Below are 23,808 nucleotides of genomic sequence, written 5' to 3' on the forward strand. Positions count from 1 at the left end.
AATTATATTATAGAAATAAAGATCAATGAAGAGAATCTTTTTTATTCATATCACTATAGAACCATTATAGATTCTCCATCATCCATCATCCATTGTAGCAACCAATAGAAAGATGCTTTTTCATTATCTGGTAATTTGCTGTCTACCATGTTTTGAAAGTGTGGGAAAGAAGGATAAGAGCGAATGTAGTATAAAGAAAAACAGATAGATGAGAGGATAGGATGTTGAACATGATCATCTAGTGACTTGAATCATATTCACCCAGAGAGGAGAAGAAGAAAAAAAAATGAAGATTACCCTTTTTTTTCAAATTGATCATATAGGTTTGTACCATAAGGTGATACGTGTTTATATGAAACCTACTGATAGATGTTTTAAAACTAATTCTTTAAGGACAACCATCATCATCACTTTCTTGTCATAAATGATATGTTACGTCGGAGATCAAACAATTGATTTGTAATCTCACGCGTTGAATTTTGGATCTAAAACTTAATTTTCTGCATTAAAACATTTCTTCCCTTTTTCTTTTCGTTATTCTCAAAACAAAAATTCTGTTAATAAAAATGATTTCCTCTCCTATTACTCTTCATTACTTCGTTTTCGAAGGCGAGCCATGTAAGTTCATATAGATAAAAGAAATTACTGTTGATTCATCTAACATCTTTTTTTTTTTTTTTTGTTATTACTATTTATATAAATATATCTGTATAGCTATTGCTTTTTTGGGTGAAAATTTGAATTTATTATTGAAGGATTCTGGTGTTGAATATACTTATGTTCGTCATAAGTATGCTGATTGGCCATCTATCAAGAAAGAGCTTTCCGAAAAAATGATTTATCCTACTATGCCTTATATTGAATTGGATGGAAAATTATACAATAAGACAGCCCCTACCATGCGTTACTTATGCAAGAAGTTAGGTAAATGATTTAAAAGAAAAGGATATATGGAATGGATGTATTAACGGATTTTATTTTTAAAATGATTAGGAAAATACCTTCCTGCTAATGATGATGATCAATATATTCTGGAAGTGGCTGCTGATGTGACACGTGATCATTATGGTACCAGGTTACCTCTATACCGATGTGAAGATAAAGAAAAGTGGAAAGAACATTTTGAAAAGGACACTACCAAATACTTGAATGCTTATGAATCTATCTATCAACAAAACGAAGGTCCTTATATCTTGGGTGAAGAAGTAAGTAGATTAAAAAAAAAAAAAAGGATTTACTTTCTTGTCTTATATCTTTTTTTTTTTTTTTTTTTTTTTGATTTAATAGATTACTTATGCTGATTTCCTTGTATACCATATTATCCAAGATGACAACGCCTTAAAACACGTCCAAGTAAGATCCTAAGTTTTAGTTCGTGGGAATATATTGTATAATAGCGAAAGTAACTCTTTTTTTTTTTATGTAAATAAATAGGGATACCCTCACGTGGCCAAATTTATTGATGCCTTCTCTCAACGTCCTAATCTTACTGAATATATTGCTTCTTTGGCCAAATAGGTTTTTCAAAAAAAAAAAAATCACTTTAGAGTCTTCTTTTCTCTTTTGTTCTTATAATAAAAATGTTTGACCTTTTTTACCAAATATTTTTTTTTTTTTTTTTTTTTTTTTTTACTCCAATGTGTTTGGGGATGAATGATGTTCAAACATTGAATGCTTGAGATTTGGGGGTCTTAATGAGGATGACTTTGCATCATAATAGTAATCATCACATATTACACAAATAAAAATAAATAGAACTTTTTTTTTAATTGAATCATTATATATTTGTCACTGAAGGACGCGTCATCATCATTACAGACTATCCATCATAGATACCACCCACATATTCCATCCTCATAATAATTAAAATAAAGATATTTTCTCATCATCGGATCATTACTACCTAATATAGGTTTCAATCAGGAAAAACGGGGTCTAAGGGTTCTTGCTGCTTTGTTTTTCTTGCAAGGTTGATGAAGCAAGAGACATCAAGGCTCCCTATTGTTGCAACTTTGTTGTCGTTGAGCTTGTTTGTACAACAAATAGTATCATTATCATTAATGAATGGTCTCCAAAAACGTGGGACAAAAAAAAAAAAACAAGAACGAATGTAGTATAAAGAAAATCAGATATATGATAAGATGAATGATTGTATGCGATTATCTAATGATTTGAACTATTAATACATATCCATCCAAAGAGGAGAGGAAAAAAAAAATAAAGATTATTTTCTTTTTTTTTTTCTTTTCTCAAACTGATCACGTATCATACAGTAACACGCAATGTTTTGAGGCTGGGAATAGATGTTTTAGAACTAGTTCTTTCTGGAAATCCATCATCATCATCATGCATGACAGTCATAAAAAGAATGGATTGGTAATCCATCGTTTACTATGTAAGTAACAAGCTTGTCGGAGATCAAACATTTGATTTGTAATCTGACGGAAGACATTCCACCTTGCTTGCGAATGCATTTTGCGCAATATGACGCGCTTTAAAGGTATTTAAAGTTAAAATTTCTTCGGCTGCTTATTTTTTTTTCTTTTCTTTTCTTTATTCTTCTCTTAAACAAAAAAATCAACTAGTTAAAAAAATGGTCTCTTCTCCTGTTACTCTTCATTACTTCTATATCGAAGGCATGCCATGTAAGTTCATATAGATAAGAAATTATTTTGGTATTGTTTCATCTAATATTTTTTTATGCATATATATAGCCACTGTTGCTTTGGGTGAAAACTTGAATTTGTTATTGAAGGATTCTGGTGTTGAATACACTTATCTTCGTCACAAGGGGGATGAATGGGTATCTATCAAGCAAGATATTTCCAAGAAGGTTGCTCATCCTACTATGCCTTTTATTGAATTGGATGGAAAAGTGTATAACAAGACAGTTCCTACCATGCGTTACTTCAGCAAGAAGTTAGGTAAATGATTTAAACGAAAAAAAGAATAATAAAAAAAAAAGATGAATGTGCTAATGGATCTTTTTTTTATATATATATGTAATGGTTAGGAAAATACCTTCCTGCTAATGATGATGATCAATATACTTTGGAAGTGGCTGCTGATGTGGTTCGTGATCATCATAGTACCATGTCCCCTCTATTCCGATGTGAAGATGAAGAAAAGTGGAAAGAACACTTTGAAAAGGATACCACCAAATACTTGAATGCTTATGAATCCATCTATCAACAAAACGAAGGTCCTTATATCTTGGGTGAAGAAGTAAGTAGATTAATATAAAAGGGATTATTTTGGTGTCTTACTTTTTTTTTGATTTTATAGATTACCTATGCTGATTTCCTTGTATACCATATCCTACAAGATGACAGAGCCTTAAAACATGTTCAAGTAAGATCCTAAATTTTACTATATTGTATGATGGAATATTGCATGATGTTAATTTTTTTTTTTTTTTTAACAGGGATACCCTCACTTGGCCAAGTTTGTTGAAGCTTTCTCCCAACGTCCTAACCTTGCTGCTTATATTGCATCTTTGGACCAATAGTTTGAGAAAATCATCTTAGTATATAGTCTTCTCTCTTCTTTTGATCTTATAATAAAAATTAACCTTTTTTACTTAAATACGATGGTTGATGCGGACCTTGAATGTTTGATGTTTGGTAATGTTCAAAGAGTGTAGGGACCTGTTCTGTTTCTTTTTCTTTTTCCTTTTTTTTTTTTTTTTTTTTTGTTTTGTTTTGTTTTTACCCATATAGAAAAACTCTTTTATTCCCACTACCTTCATGAAGTTAATGCAGGAAGTGTTCATGGTGAGTCGTCGTAGGTTCATACGTCCACCATCACCGTTGCTTCTACATCCTATTAGGGTCACTTTTCATTGTTCTTACAGTACTGACAGCAACCGACAATCAGACAAGGTCAGCACCAACAACAATAATGACAAGAACAACAATGACAACTTGGCAACGAGCAAGCCACCACCATATCAAGATACATTTGCAGCAATACAACAACTTTCTCGATCACACATGGATAAACTGCAACGTGATTTGCAACCCTGGGTACGAAAAGTACAAGATACCACCAATACTTTGAAACGACTTTCTCATGATGTTACTGACTCAAAGGATGCTTTGGACCGTGCTCGTTTGGCATTGAATGAACTCACTGGATACAATCAAATTGAACTAGTCAAGAAAAAGGTGACGGACCAAGGTAAATGAATAAAGAAAAGAGAAGGGCTATGAGATAGTTCTCTATTCACACTTTTTTTTTTTAAAAAAAATACAATGGTTTATAGCAACAGCGTTTGAACAATCGCGAGATCAAGTGCAACTAGCAAAGAAACGATATGAAGTAGCTATTTCAACACGAAGTAGCACACAACGAGGAATCAACGAGCTACTTCAACGGAAGCATCTATGGACGGGTGATGATGTGACGCAGTTTACAGAACTATATCGACTAGAACATGAACATGCCAAGGAAGAAACCATGGCCAAGGAACATTATGAACGAGCGGAAAAGCAAATGGATCGAGAATACATGGCTCTAGTGCGTGCAATTACGGACCGATATCATGATGAACAATTGTGGAGTGATAAAATCCGAAGTGTGTCGACCTATGGTACCTGGGCCTTGATGGTGCTCAATCTAATGCTTTTTGTTGCTGTACAGACTGTATTTGAACCTCGCAAACGCAAACGTCTGACTGATGGTTTTGAAGAGCTTTTGGTGGACAAGATGGCGGAACAAGAACATACTTTCAGTGCCATGACTGATGCTCTGGAACATACAGATCAAGTCTTGATGTCGCAACAACAAATATTGGTGGATCTATTGAACCAAGTCAAAGATATACCTTATACAGAAGTGATGGATTCTCCACCTGAACAAGAAAATGCTTTGGACCAACAGATGACTCCTACTTTGACGACTGATACGCAAGTTCCTTTGGATACAACTGGACCGACAATCAACCTCTCACAACGTAGTTTAATCCTTTATTCTTTAGAAAGTGCTATAGCTGGTGGCTTGATCACGGCTTTAGCTATGTTTTTGTGGAAATAGTTTAGTCTTTTTTTTTATTATATATGTATTATTACTATCCCTCTCATCATTATTGAATAGAATAATAAAAGAATCTATATCCCAAATTATAGTTGAATATGGACAAAATATACAAGATTAAAATCAAAGTGTCTTTTATTGATCAAGATACAGGATGATAAAAAGAAAAAGTGTATGTCTAAATAAATAAATAAATAACATTCTACAGGTATAAAATAACTTCAAGCTACGCCTGGTGGGGAATGACGATGGATGGAAGCATTCAATGGCTGATGAAGAAACGGTTGAGATTCTTGATCATACAAGTCTTGAATACGTTGATGATATACAGGAGGCTGTGTCAAATTGTACAGAGTAGCCCCGGCAATTACTAAGAGATATGCCAATGGGTAAAGTGGAGGCATCTGTATCCATTACAAACCATTAATGAACTTTTTTTTTTTTAATTTCTACATATATTTATATTTTTACCTTTGCATTCAAAAATAAAAGGCCAATCAATAGAGAGTAAAAGTTACTTGTCATCAAACTCATACTAACAAAAGTAGCCCCATACAATCGATAAATCATAGGAATCAAGGAGTACATGGAAAAAAGACAGATCACATAGATGGAAACCAGGGTCACTATCAAAAAAAAAAAAAATAAGTGACACAAACAAAAATCATGCATGATGTTTACCAATGTGCCATGACCAAGAGATAGTTACCAAAGTATCGTATTCAAAGTAATATCTAAAAAGAATTTGTAATGAAAAAATAATCCTTGATTATTATTATTTTGGATGAACTTACGCCAGCATACCACTTTGAATCATCCCAACCAATCCAATCCGACTCAAAAATCCAGAAGTAGAAAAATAATGAACCAAGTATTCTTCTGTCACATTGCTAATGGCGTATAAAGTTGCACTGATCAACTAACAAGATATCAAAAAAAATATTAGTCAACATCAATTGATCTTCTTTTAAATACTTACACAAATAAGATCACCTATCCAACTATGATCCGCAATGGGAGAATCATCTCTTGTTGTCATGGTATCGCCCCATATCAATAAAGATAACCCTAGTAAACAGAGAGACACACCGAAAAAGTGTATTGGTTGATATCTTGTCTTGAGGAAATGTGCTGATAATAACATGATGCATGGTAATGTCCAAGAAGAGATAATCAAAGCTGATAATACAGATGTATTTTTGAAGGCAATCACAGCTAAGACATTGGCTAAATAAGAACCAAAAAAAAAAAAAGTTCGTTAGCCAATAGTGTATGTTATAAAAAAAAAAGTTCTTTCCTTCTTTGAACACACCTTGGACATCAACAATAGAAAATCCGAGTACTAATAAAGAAAAAAAAAAGACAAGAAAAGGACATGAGAGAAAGGATCTAAAAGGAAAAAAAGAAAAGAGAGAGAAGTGATACCTGCGAAAAGAGAATGTCTAGGTTGAGTACGACTGGTTGAATCATGTTGCATTGATGTTGCTGTAGATGTGACATTGCTATTGTGGTGATACTTGTTATTATTGATGATTCTTTGTCCGCAGTAATATTGATAAGATCCATAAATAATCGCCAGCAATCCATACATGAATGCGTTTTGAGTAAAAGGAATATTGACTTGATAATGTTGCCATAGTGCTGATGAGGCTGAACTAGTCCCAGTAATACATAAAGAAACAAGTTGTCCAAGACAAAGTGGTAAGATCCATAGTTTGTCAAAGTATCTAGGTTGCATTATAGTGATTTATCATGGGAGTATGAAAAAGAGAAATATAAAAAAAAAAAAAAAAAAAGGAAAAAAAAAAAGTCTATTAAACCCACGGGGGTTCAAAATTCAGCCTTCTTTTGTACCCCATACAGCGCTCAGCTGTTCGTCAACGCAGGTACCCAAAAGACTTATGGAAGGTCACTTGCATTGGTTCAAATCTAAAAAATAAAAAAAAAAGGGAACGATAAAACAAGTAGATATTTATATATTCTTTATTTATGTAAAGATATAAACAACAAAACCTAAAATTATAAAACTATATTGAATGATCCCCTTCAACCTGAACCCCATTCTTATCCCATTTCAAACGGATGCCACAATTGCATCTGCCTTTTGAAGAGCCTAATACAAAGACAAGAAAAAAAAATCAATAATGTAATCTTGTTTGAATATTTCAAATTCTGTTTACCTCAATCATTTTCTTGCATTCCTTTCGTCTTTGTTGAGTGAAATCAGATTCTTGTAAGAGATCATCCAAAACATCAGCCTTGTACAATTCCGTCAGTAATTCCCTTTGTAACTCTTCCTTGGCACGACTCACAAGTTTCAACATGATAGCCTTGGGTACCATGTCAATCATTGTTCGTTTCACAATATTGTAATAGGACTGGATCAAGAGTTCTAAATAAAAATAATAGAAATGAGTAAAAGATGAAGAATGATTCCTTAACATGACCACACTTACTGATGACTTCGGTTTCCATATGTTCCCGTTCCGATAATGCTCCAGTAGCCTTGAGAGAAGCAGGAGGCTATATGTGCATATAACCAAAAAAAAAAAAAAAAAAATCAAATACAAAGATGAATAAATTGTAAATACATTTGTCTCTTTTTTTTTTTTTTTTCCTACTTACAGTATCAAAGACGGCTGAATCCATCAATGCACTTCCAGATTTCTTTGTTTTCTTGTTACCAGCAAAGAAACTTCCAAAAAAGGATCCGCTTTCAGTACCTGTAGCATTTGAATCCAAACTGAGATGACTATTACTTGTTGATAAGGAGGGCGATTGATGAGCAGCAGTGGGTGCATTTCGACTAGTGGGTTTGCTTCCATGTTCAATACCATTGGTTCCGTTAGTTTGAGGTTTAGGATGTAGTCGTTCATTCACCGTAGCAATTGCTTGATGTCCATTCAAAAAGTCTGGATGAGCTGTGTTGATATAACATGATTCCATACTTAACCAAAAAAAAAAAAATCATCAAGTTAGTTTTCTATATTCCAAATAGAATTCTATTTCCATTTATACTTACGCTACTAGATCTGTTACCAATTTAGTTGTAGGCGTTACAGCTTTTTTGAAAAAGGCAAGAACAACTTGATAAAACTTTTCTTTCATAGCAGGGAACCGTTTGAAAAACTATATGTATATATATATATAAAGTTAATAAAAAAATAATAAGTCATGAGAAAAAAAAATTCATGTACTATCATCACGGCTCCCTTTTCCTTTTTTTTATTATATAAAACTGTACCTGTTTCGTCAAAAGTTGACCCAAGATTCGTACAAGTTCATCATAAACCATATTGATACATTTGATACTGGGATCTTCTAAACGTTTGATTTGTTGTTTGATGATGACTTCAAAAGCAGTGGTAGCAACAAATAATGCAGGAGAAGAACCGGAAGAGTTGTAGAGGATCATACGAATATCGGAATCCTTGGTTTGTTCTAGAGGGTCGATACTCTTGATGCAATTGGAATAGAGTTCATGGAATACAAAGCTAATACGCGCACCACCAGATAATTCAAAACTTGATAAATCATTGGAGTTGCCATCAATGATTGTGCGGAATTCTGTGCAAAATTCAGTGATAATATTCAACACCATATTGGCTTGCCCTCCTTTCCCATCGGTCAGTGGATCGCCTAGTTGGAGAAGTTCTTGTTGGTATTTGATTAAAGCAGCTTGAATTTTAGATTTGATTTCCGGTAAAGTTGTTCTAATATGATGCATTAAGATCTATAATAATATAATTTAGTCAGTTTGTCATTAGGTTGTCTAAAGTTTTTCCTTACCATATTCAATTTTCGTGCCAAAAAAGGAGTACCACAGTATTGAGCCTTACTTTTATATGATGGATGATTTTCAAAGAATTGATGCTCTGCTTCCAAAGCCTTTGTGATCATTTTCTTGCTGTCAATATCACGTTGTCCACGATTGACCACAGGAACATAACCTACGGAAGGGGAAAAAAAAAATAAAATAAATCAATTGATAATTCCTTTGTTTTTTTTTTTTTTTTTTTTTTTTTTTTTTTTTTTTTTTTTTTTTTTTTTTTTTTTTTTTTTTTTACCTAAACGCAATGGAATTACTCTACCAGCCAAAATATCTATCACGTCCGTCCCATCATCCATCAAGTCAATTTTTGTCAAGACACCAATCGTACGTAAACCTTCAGGATCCACTTCACGAGCCATTTTCAAACCATCAGAGTTTGCCAAATCAGTATTTGCCGCTGTTACTGCTAAAATGATTGCATTTGGTTTAGTGATATATTTGAGTAGCATGTCACGAATTTGAATTTCAATGTCTTTTGGTTGATCGCCGACTGGTACCTAAATATATTACGAGTTAAAACTGATTATCTATATATATATATATTGATAGCTAAATGACTTACCTTTGTTAAACCTGGTAAATCTACCATAGTCAGTGTCAGTACATTGGGTGAGAAGATTCTTAGATTGATAGGTTGAGAAGAAATGCCTATAAGTTAGTAAAGGAATAACTAAATTAGTTATGCATGTCAATTACTAGTTATTTAAACTTACCCAAATTTTTGCCAGTTTTCAATTCCGTATCACGTACAATTTCATCACGAATCTTGTCAAAATCATAGAATTTTTCACCAGGTAAATGAAGGAATTCACCCCATTCATCAGGATTATTTCCATTTCCAGTAACAGGTGAATCTTGATTATCATCATTATCATCATTGGATATTGTTCCATTTGTTTTTGGTACAGCAGGTCGATTGATAAGTTGAAGAACCTAAAGATAAGAATAAATCAAGAATGTGAATATGATGATGGTATACTCCGATTTCAATGGATGAAACACTTTTCTCTTCTCCCCACTCCGTCCTTTTGCTTGTACTTCCTTTTTCTGTCCTGGGTACCTTTTCTTTCTTTTCTCACCAAAAAAAAAAAAAAAAGAAAAACTTACTAAAGGTCGTCGAGTAACAATACCACTACCACGTGGAAGAAAGTCCCTACCAACAATATTTTCCAAAACTGAACTTTTCCCACTAGATTGAGATCCGATCACAGTGATTTGAGGTAAATCTACAGGATTATGAACACCCACAGTAGAGAAAGCATCTTGAAGTTTATTGACTAGTAACAAAATAGTAATTTTTTAAAAAAAAGGATAAGAAATTAGTAACACACTTTGAATAGATTATCCAAATTCAAAAAAACAGGATGAAAACATAAAAATAAATAAATAAAAAACTGCTCCCACCTGTTTTAATAAGATTTGTATCCATGCAAACAACCGTGTAAAAATAAAAAAAAAGTTGAACAAGTGAGATAGAGAAGAGAATGAAAAAAAAAAAGGATTGCCAAGATAAAAGAAGAGAAAAGTTCTGAAAGTCAAAAAAAAAAAAAAAAAAAGGACAAGAGGGAGGCGAAGCGGACATTGATTTCTGCATACATTCAAAATATCATAACACTATTCTACACTTTATTATTATCTATAGGTGAAAAGTAAGATTCATGTTGGAATTTTAAGCATTCGTTCCCCCAACTAGACCAACCAGGAGTTAAACATCGAGCAAATAATTCAATACATTTTGGTTTTTTTGGTAAATAAGGTGAAAGGATATCTACAACAATAGGGTAAGTATTGCGTTGTAATCAATCAAATTTATTATTAATCACTAACCTTGTAATGGCGGTTTTCTTGAATGACGTTTTGAAGGTACACTAACAATAGAATGTTGATAAGGAAAACTAGATGATGATATTTGTTGTTTATAGTATCGTCCAATAATAAGTTGTTCATATGGTTTTCGATGAGTAGAATTCAGAGGAAGTACAGGTTCTCCATGATTTGTCACCTTGATCCAAGTCCATTCACCTATACAATCTACCTTCCATGATTTGAATAACTTTTCTATCACGAATCGCCTAAACTTTGGTTTGTTTGTGACCCAGACTGCAATCAATGAACCGTCATGAATCATCGATGATATGGGTATCTGATAGAGATCATAAATATCTTGTGTTTCATAATGGGAGGATCGATGGACTATACAAGAAAAAAAAAAAAAAGAGATGTAACGTTATCATAAGATTCATATCACAATATATAGATAAACTATTCTTTTTCTCACTATACCTACCACTTTTGTTTGGCCATGGAGGATCCAATACAACGAGATCATATTTATTATCCTTGTCATCTATATATATATATATATATATATTTATATAAAGATCAAAAAGCTATTAATAATCATATACACAATTATCTATAGCCGTTTACCTTTAAGTAGAAGGTCGTTCACATCTTTCAAATCACCCATGAGAAAATCTGTCTGTGGTGGAATAAGGTAAGTACCATGACCGCTCAAAGTGATTTTTCGACACATGGAAGTCTTGTTCTTAATCCATTGATTAAATATATCCAGTAATTCAAATTCTTGCAATTCTAAGTTACCATACGATAGTAATAATAATGATAATAATAACTAAAGAGTCAATGATCCTTTCCCTTTCGTTTCATGTTCATTCTTTCGATAAACATATATATATATATAAAAGTTGATTACCTAAAGTCAGTGTCACTGTGGGTATACTGTCAAAAGACTGGAACCGTCGTAGAGCTGTAGCTGATGGGATCCAATCCGGAAAGTGTAGCATGGTGAGTTCTTCATTATCCTTGTCATAGTCTACAAGATCTATTTTTTCTAACGTTTTCGCTTCTTCTTGCTGCTGTTGTCGATGTTGTCGCCAATAAGAGGTAATGTCTTCCATACACAATGATAGAAACGGTAATAATACTTCATGCCGTTCTTGAGTCTGTTGATCGGTGGTACTGATTTGTTTTCGTTTTTTCTTGGGGCGTGTTTCTTTATCAGTCATAGCTTTGGTACGAAAATAAGGTTGATCTAGCTTGTAATCCTTAGAGTTGAGAGAATACCATGGTAATATACTAAATACTGGAAGGCAATCTATGATATCAACAAGATCAGTTGAATAGATCACACTCATCACCCTGATTTTATATATATCTCAAAAAAAAAAAAAAAAAAGAAAGAAAGACAGAGAGGAAGAGGGAGAAAAAAAAATACAACCAAGACTTTATTGAAAAAAAAAAATAGGATAATCGGACGTTGAATCAAACAGTAAGTATAGATATATTCTACAAAAAAGGTTTACGTCTTAATAGCCACTGCCCGAAGACGCACATACATAACATACCAAGCACCATCTTCTCTTTGATAAGAAGGTCGAAGTTGTTCTACAATTTCCTGAATCATTTGCTGTCGATCTCGATCTGTCGGTAAGGCATTCAAAAACGTAAATCCAAAGGTTTCAATCCATCCAGCAACATCAGTATCCAAACGAGTAGGTCGCGGTATCAAATCAATTTGTTGTACGTTGAATCCATGCTTCTCCAAAAGATGTCGGTAATGAATATCAGAAGGGAAAAACCATGGAGAATACGCTTTACCATCTAATCCACGTCGATTCAATGCCTGTATCAAAGCCGTATGTACTTCACCAACGTTCATAAATCCACCAAATTCAACTGCAATTCTTCCTCCAGATTTCAAAGCTTTATGCATACCTTTGATGACACCTTCAGGATCATTTTTCATCCAATGTAATGCTGAATAGTAAAAAAAGAAAGAAAAAAAAGAAGAAGAAAAAGAGTGAGTTATCTATTATTAATAAAAGAAAAAAAAGAGTAGATAAAATAGAAAGAAGTATATTTCTTACCTGCGTTTGAGAATACCGCGTCAAAAGTAGGTATTTGGTTTTCAGTAAGCCAAGAAGGTATTGCCTGTCCATCCACCACATGATATGTCGTGTTATCATAACGTCGAATACGATTAGCCTTGTTGATCATATCCGGACTAGCATCTATTCCAACCACTTGAGCACATTGACTTGCCAAATCGTTTGTCAATTCTCCACTTCCACAACCTACATCTAATATACGTTCATGAGATTGTGCGTTCAGCATGCTTAAAATAGTATTTCCAAGTTGAGGTACAAATGACGCATGAGTGTTATAATTGTCTGCACTCCATTGGTCATTCTGTAATGTTACATCCTTCATGTTGTGTTTTGTTGAAAATATCGTTCTTCTTTTTTTTTTAAAAAAAAAAAAAAGAGAGAGAGAGAGAAGAAAGCAGTGGTAGTATTCTCCCCCTTTTTTGTAGGATTACTTGGGTTTCAATTTCCGCTTTATGCGTATTCTACGACTTCTTTTCATTGGCTATTGGGTATTGAGTCAAAAAGATATCAATAATGTCATTGCCCATTGTCCCTTTTTTTTTTTTTTTTTTAGTTGTCGACATACCCTATTTTAAGTTTATGATGATGATTACTGAATCATTGATTTCTGAATATCAAAATAAATTATACGTCATCATCATCAGACTGTCTATCATGATAAAGCTTTCCTATTATCCCAAACTTTTTTTTTTGCATAAAAAAAGAAAAAGATCATCATCAACTGAGCAGTGACACCTAATCCATGTGAGATGGGATAAAATAGGTGGTAATTGACCGATAAGTTAGCGAAGATACCAGTGGATTATTTCGGATCTTTTTTAGTTGCTTTTAGTGTAACCAGAAAAGTGCGGCAAACCTAAGACCGCGACTGCTGTAACCCCTATAAAGGATCGGAGATGGATATGTTACCAATTATAATTTACTAGTACAATAAAATAAGAAGAGTATACCCCCCTTTTTTTTGGATTCTAATGAAGTTTGACTTGCGTTTCATATTCAAGTGTTACGATCATGAATTTTTTTTTTTATTATTATCATCGTTGTTAAAAAAAAACCTTCTTTTTTGTACCTTTTCACTCTTTAAAGAAAATCATGCGGATTGACCAAGTTATCTTAAATAAACAAAAGTCTTGGTGTACACGTGGAAAACTACCTTGTCATCAAAAAATAAATATTCTCCCCCTTTTCTTCTCTTCCGTTTAAAAAAAAAAAAAAAAGAAGGGGAAGGGAATCATGATGAATACTCATTATATCGGAATAAGAGAGGTGACTCATTTCTACTGATACCATATATATATATAAAATAATCTCCCATCATCCTCATCATTGGAATCAATGGAAATTAAAAAAAAAAATTTCAACATGACTCTTTCTTTGAGAGGAACTAAAAATAAGGTATGAGCTCTTTTTTTAACTACTTGGTACAGATATTACCTTTTGTAGATGTTGAGTTTGAATGATGGATGAAGATCCGTACAAGTGATGTTAGTACGAAAAAGTTTTTTTTTTTTTATAAAGTACACTGTGATGATGATGTTATGGAGAGAAATACATATATATATATTGCAAAAAAAAAAAGTAATAATTATACCTCTTCTCTGTCTAAAAAAAAGGAATAAATAAAAAAAAAAAGAAATGGATCATTCAAAATACTTAAACTCTATTATTTTTCGTTGCTATGGTAACCGTTGGCCATATAATTTGAAACATAAAAGTCATCTATTATTGGTTCCCAGAAAAATGAAAAAAAAAAAAACTCTTAACATTTCATTTCAATCTAGGACCCACTTTTTTTTTTTTTTTTTTTTTTTACTGGGGGGTACCAATTATCTGTATATAATTAAGAGGAGCCTAACTAAAAGCGATATATTGCATTGACATTTTGTCCAACGTATTCATTATACTACGCGTGTCTAAAGCGGAGCCTTTTTTTTTGATGAATCAGCTTTTCTTCCCCCAAACGTCAACTTTATAGCTCCCGATCCGACTGCGTACTCTTTTTTTTTTTTTTTGAATGCAATCTTTATCATACACACTCTCCCTCTTTATGATCATCAATGGTCATGGATTCAAGTAAAGGGAAGAACAAGGGAAAGGAGGGAGGAGGAATTAATATATTTTGAATGGCAAAGGTCATGATTATCCGTTTTTATCTGTTTGTATGTTCATCACCCATATACACAATTGAATAGGCGAAGAGATAAAAGTTTATAGTGAGTAAAAAAGAAAGTTTATTCAATAATGATGATAATAAACGACAAGAAGGAATAAAAAAAAAAGAGAATATATATAAAAGATGATGTATACGAGGACAAGATGAGAAAGGGAGGGAATGATATGTTTCATAAAACTAGGGAAATAATAATAATAATAAAAAAGACATGAGATCCATTCTATTCATCAAGAATACAATGAAAATAAAAAAAAGAAGGAAAAAAGGGGAAAGGTAATAAGGAGGGAGGAGGAAGATACTATCATAAAGAAGAAGAAAATAACATACTAGAAGAAGGCATTGATTTCTTTTTCTTTCGACAACCAGTAGAACGAGTACATGATGGTGTGGATTGAGAATCATTACGTTGGTGACGGTTCAAGGCATCTTGTCTTGCAAAAGATTTAGTACAGAATTGACAAGTATATGGTTTGATTCCCAGGTGTAATTTCGCATGTCGATTTCGGTCATGTTGTCGCGCGAATGATTTCGGACATAGTGGACAAGTGAAGGGGCGTTCAGCTGTGTGAGTTCTACGATGTGATTTCAAATTATAAGGCCTTGTAAATGTTTTATCACAATTAGGATAATCGCAACGATAAGCACTAGGTTGTTTGTGATTACTTGTAGTGGAAGATGTGGATGATGATGGTGATGATGGCGATGATGATAACGATGGTGTTGATGGTGATTTTGCTGATGTTGTTGTAGATGATGATGATATTGACGATATTGATGATGAAGATAGTTGATTTTTTTGATGTCTTTTGTTATAAGTATTGTTATTCTGATGATAAGATGTTAATTGTAAATTCAATAGGTTGGGAGCATATGGCAATTCGCTGATTCTCTTTTGTTTTTTGCCTAGTGGTTTCTTTTTATTTGATGTTGTATCCATTGTAGTGAGAGTAGACTGTGAATGATAATCTTGAGTATCTTGTTTATCGTTCATGATTGGCAATAGATTATTAGTTTGATATTGTTGCTGTTGATAATGTTGATAGTGTTGATGTTGAAAATGATGATGAGATTTTACTGTATGAGGTATCAATAATGGTGAAGGATGTTGTTGTTGATCAGTTTCAATAATACTGTTGGTAGGAGAAGGAAATCCAGATATGATTTCTTGATGAGAATAAGATGATGTATCATGAATACTAGATGATTCATAGGTAACTGGTTGATAATATATAGTTGGTGACAGCATACCTTGGTATAACGAATCAGTACTTGAAGTAGGAATAGTAGAATTTAAAGGATTCTTATGTAGATCGGAATAAGATGGTACATCTAAATGATCAAACATCATCATATAAAAAGGATCAGAGCATTCCATAGTAACAATAATAATAAAAGACAAAAAAAAAAAAAAAAAAAAAAAAAAAAGAAAGTGAAAGAAAAGTAAAAGAATGAAAAGTTAAAAAAGTGGATCCGTAAAGTATTCTCTCCCCCCCCAAAGGTTCTCAAACTCCGAAGCGCCACTCTTTTATTCCCATTTGCTGTTCGATAGTATTACACATACAAAACACTCATAGACACAATACACACACCGCAAATACCATTGCTTCACATGACACCATCCTTTTTTATCATTATTTTTTTGTTCTATTGTTACACATTAACTTGACTCCTCTTTCACTCTCCATTTTTTTTTTCAACTATTTGAATACTACTCGCGCGATCTAAAGCCTAAATCACAACTCCTTCAATCCTCACAGTAAAAAAACAATTATATATATATATATATATATAACTATGGGATGATCATCAATATAATACTTGTAATGAAAAGAAAAAAAGAAAAAAGAAGAAAGGATATAAAGTTAAATCTATGGATTTCCTTTTTTGGCGCTTTGATCGCTAGTGTCCCAAAATGGGAAATCGGTATCCACTCCCTTTGATCAACCAAAATGTTTACTTTGATGACACTCTTATCATTATTTATTATTGTTACCTTAATATTTTCTTATTATCATCATCTTCATCCTCATCATTTATAATCATGGAAAATAGGCTTCTTCTCTTTTTTTTTATTTTTATTTTTATTCCTTGTAATAGTTTTTTTTCCATTTCTTTACTTTTAAATCATTCTTTCTCATTTGCTTAGTTCTTACACAATATTATAAGTAGCTTCCATTTTTAGATTTTAGATAGATAACTACAACCATCATTCATTCATTCATTCATTCATTCATCTATACTGTACAATCATCATCTTACTGCTTACCATGATACTCCTTTAATAACATGATTTTTTTTTTTTTGTAAATCCTATTCCCCTTCCTTCTTTTTTTTTTTTTTAATTCTCCCCATACTTCTCTCCTTTTGTACAATGGATTCCAGTCTTCTATGCTTATAATTAAAATCATAAAAAGGTATTATCATCCTCTTCACAAAAGATCAACATTGTCTTTTAATGATGACGAGTTTACCATTAATACATTGATCGACTACTCCATACCCCCCCCCCCCAAATTTTTTTTTGTTTCCCCGATTAGCATTGAGTTTGTCTTGGTATCGTCAGTGAAAGTAATAGTTCTACTTTTGGATGTTCTTTACGACTCTTTTCCGTACATTCGGGTGCTACATGAGATTTAAACCTCAGATCAACTAATACTCTTTATCGCAATTATGGCAGCAAAATCCTAGTATATATGATCCATATAACACTTTATTCAGTATAGATACGACATGTATAAAAAAAAAAAACTAAACTAAAAACTATACTATTCAATTGATTCACTACAATAAACTAAAACAAGGTCATGGTCCACTAATCAAAGAGGCAATAGTCATGGAAGTAGGTTTTTGATTGGTACTGGTTGTAGATGATGATGATGATGATGATGTTGTTGTTGTTGTTGCCGGCGGTGGTGATTGGGTGGGATGTAAAGTATCACTGGAAGATTCCATCATAATCGTATCATCCCTATGATCTTGAGTATTTATACCATTGGTAACTATCGTTTCTTGCGTAACTATTGATAGATCAAGAAAAAAAAAAGTATGTGTAAGCAAACCTTTTCTTTCCCCATTTCTCGGACAAGTGGTAATTTCTTTTTCTAGGATTACCTTTTTTGTTTGTTTTATTCGCACTAATCATATCCGCTGATGTTGTGCTTGATTCTTCATTCGATAGCTTTTTACGTTTTTCCCCTCCTCCTGTGGACTGAGTTGATGATTGCTTTGTTGACTTATGTGCAGAAATAGGAGATGATGGTATTGAACCAGTTGATGCTGTAGTTGTAGATGGTGCAGATCGTTTGACTGGAGTGGTTGCTGGTCGTTTCATTCCTGCTGTTGTTGAAGCACCTGCTGATGTTGATGCTGTTGTTGTTGCGGTTGATGATGATGAATGTGATGATGACGTATGACCTGATTTGATAGAAGTTTCGTCTACATTCTTCATCTTTGATTTATACGTACTATATTGTCGACTGATATCGTAAGTTGTCATCCATTGTGGAGGCCAACACGGTAATAACTATGATCAGAAAAAAAAAAAGGTGAATAAATAATAATAATAAATAAATCATTAGTTTTCTTTCACTTACTTTAGTATACATCGCCTTTCTAGCTTTGGTTTCAGTAACTACTTGTTCTGGTCGTCCAGTGAATTCTCTAAAGTAAGTAAAAACAAAACAAAAATAAATAAATAATATCAATATCCCTTCTTTCCATGTCTTTTTCTTTTTTCCACATACGCAATATCATTGGATAAGTTGACCGAGTACATATCCTTTGTCAATATTTCATATAAAGTCCGGCGAATCGTTTCATTGCATCTAAATTTTCGTTCCACTTCCAACCCGTCTGATGGTTGGTTCTCTAATAAAAAAAAGAAAATGAAAAAAAATCGTAAGTTTTATAATATATGTAACCTTTTATATATATATATATATAAAGATAAAAACTTACTCTGTTCAAGTACTTTTTGTTCATATTGTTGTAACTGCTCTGGCATGAGTTTATCCACTGCTTCGGCCAATTGTTTGATCAAGTCCTCGATTTCTTGTTGTAATTCATTGACTATGCCTGGTCCTGCCTTGGTGGTCAAGAATTTCTATCATACAAAAAAAAAAGGAAATGTTTTGTGAGTAAAAAAGTAAACCCATTGCATTTTTCCTTTTTCTTCTTTACCTTTAATGTGAAACGGTTGTAAGGAAGAATGTCCATCAAATGATTGACTACATTTTCATCCATTTTATGATACAGGCGAAACATTTTAGCACCGACTTGAAGTACTGTAGGTCGTAAAGAAGTTGGGAATTTGGATTTGACTTCAAATGTTTCTTTGGCTCTATCTTGTCGTAATTTATCCATTAATACTTCAATACTAGGATCCAATGGTTGAAGTTTATCGCTTGATGATGATTTCGTTTTCTTGCTGGTGCTTTTTGCTTTTGAAGATTGTGATGTTGATGATGATGTATTTGTAGTTGATTTCTTTACATCAGTAGATGATACTATATTGTTTGTAGAGGAAGTATCATTTGTTGTTACTTTACTGGGTAATGATGATTTTGGTTTGTTGGATGGTTTTTTGCTAGTACTATCAGTTGAAGTTGACTTTTTCATTACAGGACTTCCTTTGTTGGTAGTATCTGACTTTAAGGAAGAAGACGAAGAAGAAGAAGGTTTTTTGGTTTTTGTGGAATTAGTTGCAGAGGATGAGTTTGTTGTTTTTGCTGTTGTTGTGCCTGTTTCTGATGTTAATGAGGTTGTTGACTTTGCAGGTTTTTCCGTATCGTCTTCAGTATCAGAGATTTCTATAGTTTCTATCTTGTTGGTTGATTTCTTTGTTGAAGAAGAAGTCGATGGTCGAACTTTACTACTATTCCAGGTTGCTGAACCGACTGATTTAGTATCCTTTTTCACATTTGTTTTCTTCTTTGATCCCGTTGTACTATCAAATAAAAAAAAAAAGAATAGTTGAGTATATACATTTTTTTAATACCAAAGTTCAAAACTTACTTATCAGATCCATCTAAGGAGCCATGATAAACAAAGAATCCATCGTATTCAGGTTGCGAGTATTCATAAGGTTCATCCAACATCATATCACTATCATCAATGAAAGGATCGTCATAATCATATTCGTCTCCTTTGTTGTCTTTCTATTAAATAAATAAATAAATAAATATTGAGCTCAAAGTTGATAATAACTTACATTAGGTGTATTATCTTCTTCACCAGATTCCACGTCTTCTTCATCAGGTTTCATATCGTATTTCGCAGCACGTTCTAATAACAGTTTATAAAAGTCATTGTCGTCCTGGATCAAAGGGGCCAAGGGGAAATCCTTCACTTCTTTTTCATGACGTTTTAGTAGATCCGGATAAGAGAAAACAATGGGAGCATTGGCAGGTAAATTAACACGTAGTCTGATGGACTGACCTGAAGTACTAGCCATCGTATGACAAAACTAAAGAAAAAAAAAAAAGAATTAAATAAAACAAAAATGGAGAGAGGAAGAAAAAAGGTTGGATGAGATTCGGGTTCTAGAGTGAATTTGATTGGTCGAATGACGTTGGTCAAACCGGAAGGAAAAAATATTCATACAATAAATATTATTATTATTTTTTATCCCCTTGCCATTTTTTTTTCTTTTCAGTGTACACAATATTTTTTTTTTTTATTTACAACCCTTGTCTTACTACAATTACACTTTACTAAAATAAACAAAGTAAATTAAAGTAAAGTATACTTTATAAAAATAAGAAGAAGAAGAAGAAAAAAAAAAAAAAAGAAAAGAAAAGACTTGATAAACATTGACTAATGTTTTTTTTTTTTTTATTTATTGTTTTAGTTGTACTTCTCTTTTTTTCTATCGAAAACAAATTCTCTCCGTCAGTCATGTCTGATATTTACGGCGTACCTACAACCATGTTGAATACTCGACGACACCTTCGACGAAACTCTTCACCTGGTATGGACGTTATTCGTGATGAAATTAATGAAACTATTCCTAAACCTTTGGACTTGTCTCGTTCAAAACTATTCAGTCCAGCTTCGTCCATTTTACATTCACCTATTGCTATGTCTCCTTCTTCGTCTAGTTCTTCTATTCGATCTGCTGCTCGTACTCACCAATATCGTATGAATGCTGCTCAAGAACAACGTACTTACCACGAAAGTTGTCAACGACTTTTGAGTCATATTGCCTCTGTTACCAGTATTTGTGATGAATTATACAAAAATAATAAGAATCATTCTGTATATTATCCTCCTTTCCCCAAGGCTCAACAACAACGACTTAATTCTACTCGTCTACAACCTCAACGCTCAATGACTACTTCTTTTATATCTGATTCGATGCATTTGGAAACTGCCTCTCAACCAGATATGGGAACTCCTTCTTCTATTGTGGATTCACTTTATCAACGTCGCTCCTCTGTTCAGTCTGATTCTTTACCGTCTTTGCAATCATCCACTTCTACTCTTGTCGCTAATGCCCATGCCAGTTTCTTGAAACAAGAATTCAATATTCTTCATTTGGATCTTAAGGTTGGTCATGCTACAACCAATTTACACTCCACTTTGGAACAATCATCTATTGCCAACCTTTTGGAAGAAAAGCTTTTACAATGCAAACGACATTTGGATAATTTATATACTCGAGTTGCTGATACTTCATCCAAGGTACTTGTAACTGGTGATTTGAATGCTGGGAAGAGTACTTTTGTCAATGCTTTATTGAAACGAGAATTGTTACCTGCTGATCAACAACCCTGTACCAATATGTTTTGTGAAGTTTTGGATGCTAATCTCAACGATGGTGTAGAACAAATGCACGCTATTCCTCAAGTGGAAAATTATGATCGTCTTAATCCTGCTACTTATCATGTTGTGGAAATGCGTCACTTGGACAAACTAATTATGGATGATTATGAACAATACCAAATGGTCAAGATTTATACCAATGATGCTCGAAATACTCAAGAAAGTCTTTTGCATAATGGTGTGGTTGATATTGCTCTGATTGATTCTCCTGGTCTTAATACTGATTCTGTCAAAACTACTGCTGTTTTTGCCCGTCAAGAAGAAATTGATGTTGTTGTCTTTGTTGTCAGTGCGGAAAATCATTTCACCCTTTCCGTAAGTCTTATTTCTTTATAAAAACAAATAAAAATATCAACTCTTTTTTTTTTTTAAATATATATATATATATATAGGGAAAAGAATTTTTGTGGAATGCTGCCAATGAAAAAACTCATATTTTCATTGTTGTCAATCGATTTGATTCTATTCGGGATAAAGATCGATGCAAACGCAATATTTTGGAACAAATTCGTCAATTATCTCCAGCTACTTATCAAGATGCAGATGATTTGGTTCACTTTGTTAGTGCAGGTGATGTTGATTTGGAACCTGGATCTCGCAAGTTAGATGCTCCTGATTTCGCAAGATTGGAAGAACGATTACGTGCATTTGTATTAGGCAATCGTACCAAGAGCAAACTTCTTCCTGCCAAAAATTATCTGGTAAATCTTTTGTTGGATATTGGTGTACTTTCTGAAGCTAATCAAGCTGATGCTGCTGCCAAATATCAAGAAGCTACTACCATGTTGGAAAAGGACTTGCCTGCATATGAACAACTTCTTCGTGCTCGTGATCGTATGTTGAATCAAGTCGAACGTATGGCTGAAACTACTGTGACGATGGTACAACGTCAAGCAATGGAGCGACTTCAAGAAGCTGCTGAACAAGTACAAAAAGCTATTGAACCATTGGAATACCCTGGTTTCTTTTTACTTTGGCAATATGCACAGGATCTTTGTGAGTCTATGGCACAAGCAATGGTGAAAGAAATTCGAGCAGTGGAACAACAAACACGACAAGATACACAACATTGTTTGGATAATGTTCATCAAGTAGCTGAAGAACAATTGGGCAATTTTCCTCGTGTGGCTAATGTAGATGGTATGTTTTTAAGACCTCGTGACCGACGTTTATTGATCCAAGTGGAAACTACCGACTTTTTTGACTTTGTATTGGATGATAAGTTATCAGGATGTGCTCTCTCCGTAGGTGCTGCTGCAATGGTAGGTGGACGATTAATGGGTTTCAAGGATGCCGTATCAAGTCTTTGGAATATGTCTACCATGTTGGGTGCTCAAAATATGCGTAGAATGGCACTTCCTGTGATCGGTATTGCTAGTGCCGGATTACTCATCTATGTCGTGGCCGATATGAGAAATGCAGTGGAACGCAAATTAGTACGCAAATTTAAACAAGCTGTTCGTGATCAAGGTTATGTAGAAACGCAAAGTCATCGTATTGGTCGTGACACTCGCAAGATGCTTCGTGTGGAAGGATGGGAAATCCAATCTCGTTTACAAAAGGCTATTGAAACAAAGGAACAAAAACGCAATGAAATGGAATTCGTGATTCAAACCTCTCAAGAAGCCATGACTTATTTTACTTCTTTACTGGAGAAATCTACTATGATGTTAGACAAGGTCGAATTGGTTCAAATTGAACAATCCAGAATAGATGAACCTTTGAAGATCTAGGTCTTCTTTTTTTTTTGTTTTATTTTATTTTATTTTATTTTATATTTTTGTTATATGTATAGTCCTTCCCACCCTTTCTCCTTTTTTTTTTTTTCCTAGTATATTATATATCCCCACTTTTATTTCACCATGAATGAACTTCTTTTATAGTTTTCTATATACAGACGTTCGCCATTTTTATTATTATTCTTGTTATCATTATTCGTTATCAAATAAAATTTTCTGGCTTTTTAAAATTTATAATATATAATTTTACGATGATGATAATGATGATTTTTTTTTTTTTTACGTTGGTTTCAATTC

The 23,808-nt window shown here is 33.2% G+C and overlaps 10 protein-coding genes across 10 annotated transcripts; 4 read left to right on the forward strand and 6 right to left on the reverse strand.

Moving 5' to 3' along the window:
* Positions 1 to 566: 566 nt before the first annotated feature.
* Positions 567 to 1,604, forward strand: BX664DRAFT_357171 (class gamma glutathione S-transferase 2; the record flags this gene model as incomplete). The annotated part of the gene is made up of 5 exons (XM_051547934.1): positions 567 to 618; positions 715 to 924; positions 994 to 1,205; positions 1,288 to 1,353; positions 1,435 to 1,604. The coding sequence occupies 5 exons, from the start codon at positions 567 to 569 to the stop codon at positions 1,516 to 1,518; spliced, it is 624 nt and encodes a 207-aa protein (XP_051401097.1). The 3' UTR covers positions 1,519 to 1,604.
* An 895-nt stretch (positions 1,605 to 2,499) lies between these two features.
* BX664DRAFT_327801 (class gamma glutathione S-transferase) lies at positions 2,500 to 3,585 on the forward strand. Its single transcript, XM_051544478.1, has 5 exons — positions 2,500 to 2,645; positions 2,715 to 2,924; positions 3,014 to 3,225; positions 3,286 to 3,351; positions 3,425 to 3,585. The coding sequence occupies exons 1-5, from the start codon at positions 2,594 to 2,596 to the stop codon at positions 3,506 to 3,508; spliced, it is 624 nt and encodes a 207-aa protein (XP_051401098.1). The 5' UTR covers positions 2,500 to 2,593; the 3' UTR covers positions 3,509 to 3,585.
* Positions 3,586 to 3,688: 103 nt separating this feature from the next.
* BX664DRAFT_327802 (Mdm33 family-domain-containing protein) lies at positions 3,689 to 5,124 on the forward strand. The gene is made up of 2 exons (XM_051544479.1): positions 3,689 to 4,179; positions 4,265 to 5,124. Exons 1-2 carry the CDS (start codon positions 3,747 to 3,749, stop codon positions 5,032 to 5,034), a joined length of 1,203 nt encoding a protein of 400 aa, XP_051401099.1. The 5' UTR covers positions 3,689 to 3,746; the 3' UTR covers positions 5,035 to 5,124.
* Positions 5,125 to 5,166: 42 nt separating this feature from the next.
* On the reverse strand, positions 5,167 to 6,797 carry BX664DRAFT_277039 (uncharacterized protein). The gene is made up of 7 exons (XM_051541351.1): positions 6,460 to 6,797; positions 6,347 to 6,376; positions 6,014 to 6,261; positions 5,829 to 5,953; positions 5,716 to 5,768; positions 5,506 to 5,660; positions 5,167 to 5,438 (listed from the first exon to the last, which is right to left on the reverse strand). Exons 1-7 carry the CDS (start codon positions 6,770 to 6,772, stop codon positions 5,256 to 5,258), a joined length of 1,107 nt encoding a protein of 368 aa, XP_051401100.1. The 5' UTR covers positions 6,773 to 6,797; the 3' UTR covers positions 5,167 to 5,255.
* A 202-nt stretch (positions 6,798 to 6,999) lies between these two features.
* BX664DRAFT_327806 (Dynamin central region-domain-containing protein) lies at positions 7,000 to 10,411 on the reverse strand. Its single transcript, XM_051544480.1, has 12 exons — positions 10,271 to 10,411; positions 9,974 to 10,143; positions 9,580 to 9,799; positions 9,429 to 9,514; positions 9,102 to 9,363; positions 8,824 to 8,984; positions 8,279 to 8,767; positions 8,057 to 8,163; positions 7,660 to 7,981; positions 7,491 to 7,557; positions 7,215 to 7,426; positions 7,000 to 7,147 (listed from the first exon to the last, which is right to left on the reverse strand). The coding sequence occupies exons 1-12, from the start codon at positions 10,293 to 10,295 to the stop codon at positions 7,109 to 7,111; spliced, it is 2,160 nt and encodes a 719-aa protein (XP_051401101.1). The 5' UTR covers positions 10,296 to 10,411; the 3' UTR covers positions 7,000 to 7,108.
* A 277-nt stretch (positions 10,412 to 10,688) lies between these two features.
* BX664DRAFT_364562 (MT-A70-domain-containing protein) lies at positions 10,689 to 12,024 on the reverse strand (the record flags this gene model as incomplete). Its single annotated transcript, XM_051548427.1, has 3 exons — positions 10,689 to 11,059; positions 11,297 to 11,461; positions 11,583 to 12,024. 3 exons carry the CDS (start codon positions 12,022 to 12,024, stop codon positions 10,689 to 10,691), a joined length of 978 nt encoding a protein of 325 aa, XP_051401102.1.
* Positions 12,025 to 12,085: 61 nt separating this feature from the next.
* Positions 12,086 to 13,138, reverse strand: BX664DRAFT_378463 (S-adenosyl-L-methionine-dependent methyltransferase). Its single transcript, XM_051548826.1, has 2 exons — positions 12,757 to 13,138; positions 12,086 to 12,646 (listed from the first exon to the last, which is right to left on the reverse strand). Exons 1-2 carry the CDS (start codon positions 13,097 to 13,099, stop codon positions 12,189 to 12,191), a joined length of 801 nt encoding a protein of 266 aa, XP_051401103.1. The 5' UTR covers positions 13,100 to 13,138; the 3' UTR covers positions 12,086 to 12,188.
* A 1,846-nt stretch (positions 13,139 to 14,984) lies between these two features.
* On the reverse strand, positions 14,985 to 16,361 carry BX664DRAFT_327816 (uncharacterized protein). Its single transcript, XM_051544481.1, has one exon. It carries the CDS (start codon positions 16,323 to 16,325, stop codon positions 15,252 to 15,254), a length of 1,074 nt encoding a protein of 357 aa, XP_051401104.1. The 5' UTR covers positions 16,326 to 16,361; the 3' UTR covers positions 14,985 to 15,251.
* A 1,359-nt stretch (positions 16,362 to 17,720) lies between these two features.
* BX664DRAFT_327820 (uncharacterized protein) lies at positions 17,721 to 20,428 on the reverse strand. Its single transcript, XM_051544482.1, has 7 exons — positions 20,160 to 20,428; positions 19,964 to 20,106; positions 19,130 to 19,895; positions 18,908 to 19,052; positions 18,694 to 18,817; positions 18,544 to 18,610; positions 17,721 to 18,473 (listed from the first exon to the last, which is right to left on the reverse strand). Exons 1-7 carry the CDS (start codon positions 20,400 to 20,402, stop codon positions 17,979 to 17,981), a joined length of 1,983 nt encoding a protein of 660 aa, XP_051401105.1. The 5' UTR covers positions 20,403 to 20,428; the 3' UTR covers positions 17,721 to 17,978.
* Positions 20,429 to 20,614: 186 nt separating this feature from the next.
* BX664DRAFT_293845 (uncharacterized protein) lies at positions 20,615 to 23,541 on the forward strand. The gene is made up of 3 exons (XM_051542067.1): positions 20,615 to 20,685; positions 20,799 to 22,087; positions 22,165 to 23,541. The coding sequence occupies exons 2-3, from the start codon at positions 20,846 to 20,848 to the stop codon at positions 23,503 to 23,505; spliced, it is 2,583 nt and encodes an 860-aa protein (XP_051401106.1). The 5' UTR covers positions 20,615 to 20,685; positions 20,799 to 20,845; the 3' UTR covers positions 23,506 to 23,541.
* The last annotated feature ends 267 nt before the right edge of the window (positions 23,542 to 23,808 follow it).

The sequence above is a fragment of the Halteromyces radiatus genome (genome assembly GCF_025201355.1).
Source record: "Halteromyces radiatus strain CBS 162.75 chromosome Unknown BX664scaffold_3, whole genome shotgun sequence".
Lineage (NCBI taxonomy): Eukaryota > Fungi > Mucoromycota > Mucoromycetes > Mucorales > Cunninghamellaceae > Halteromyces > Halteromyces radiatus.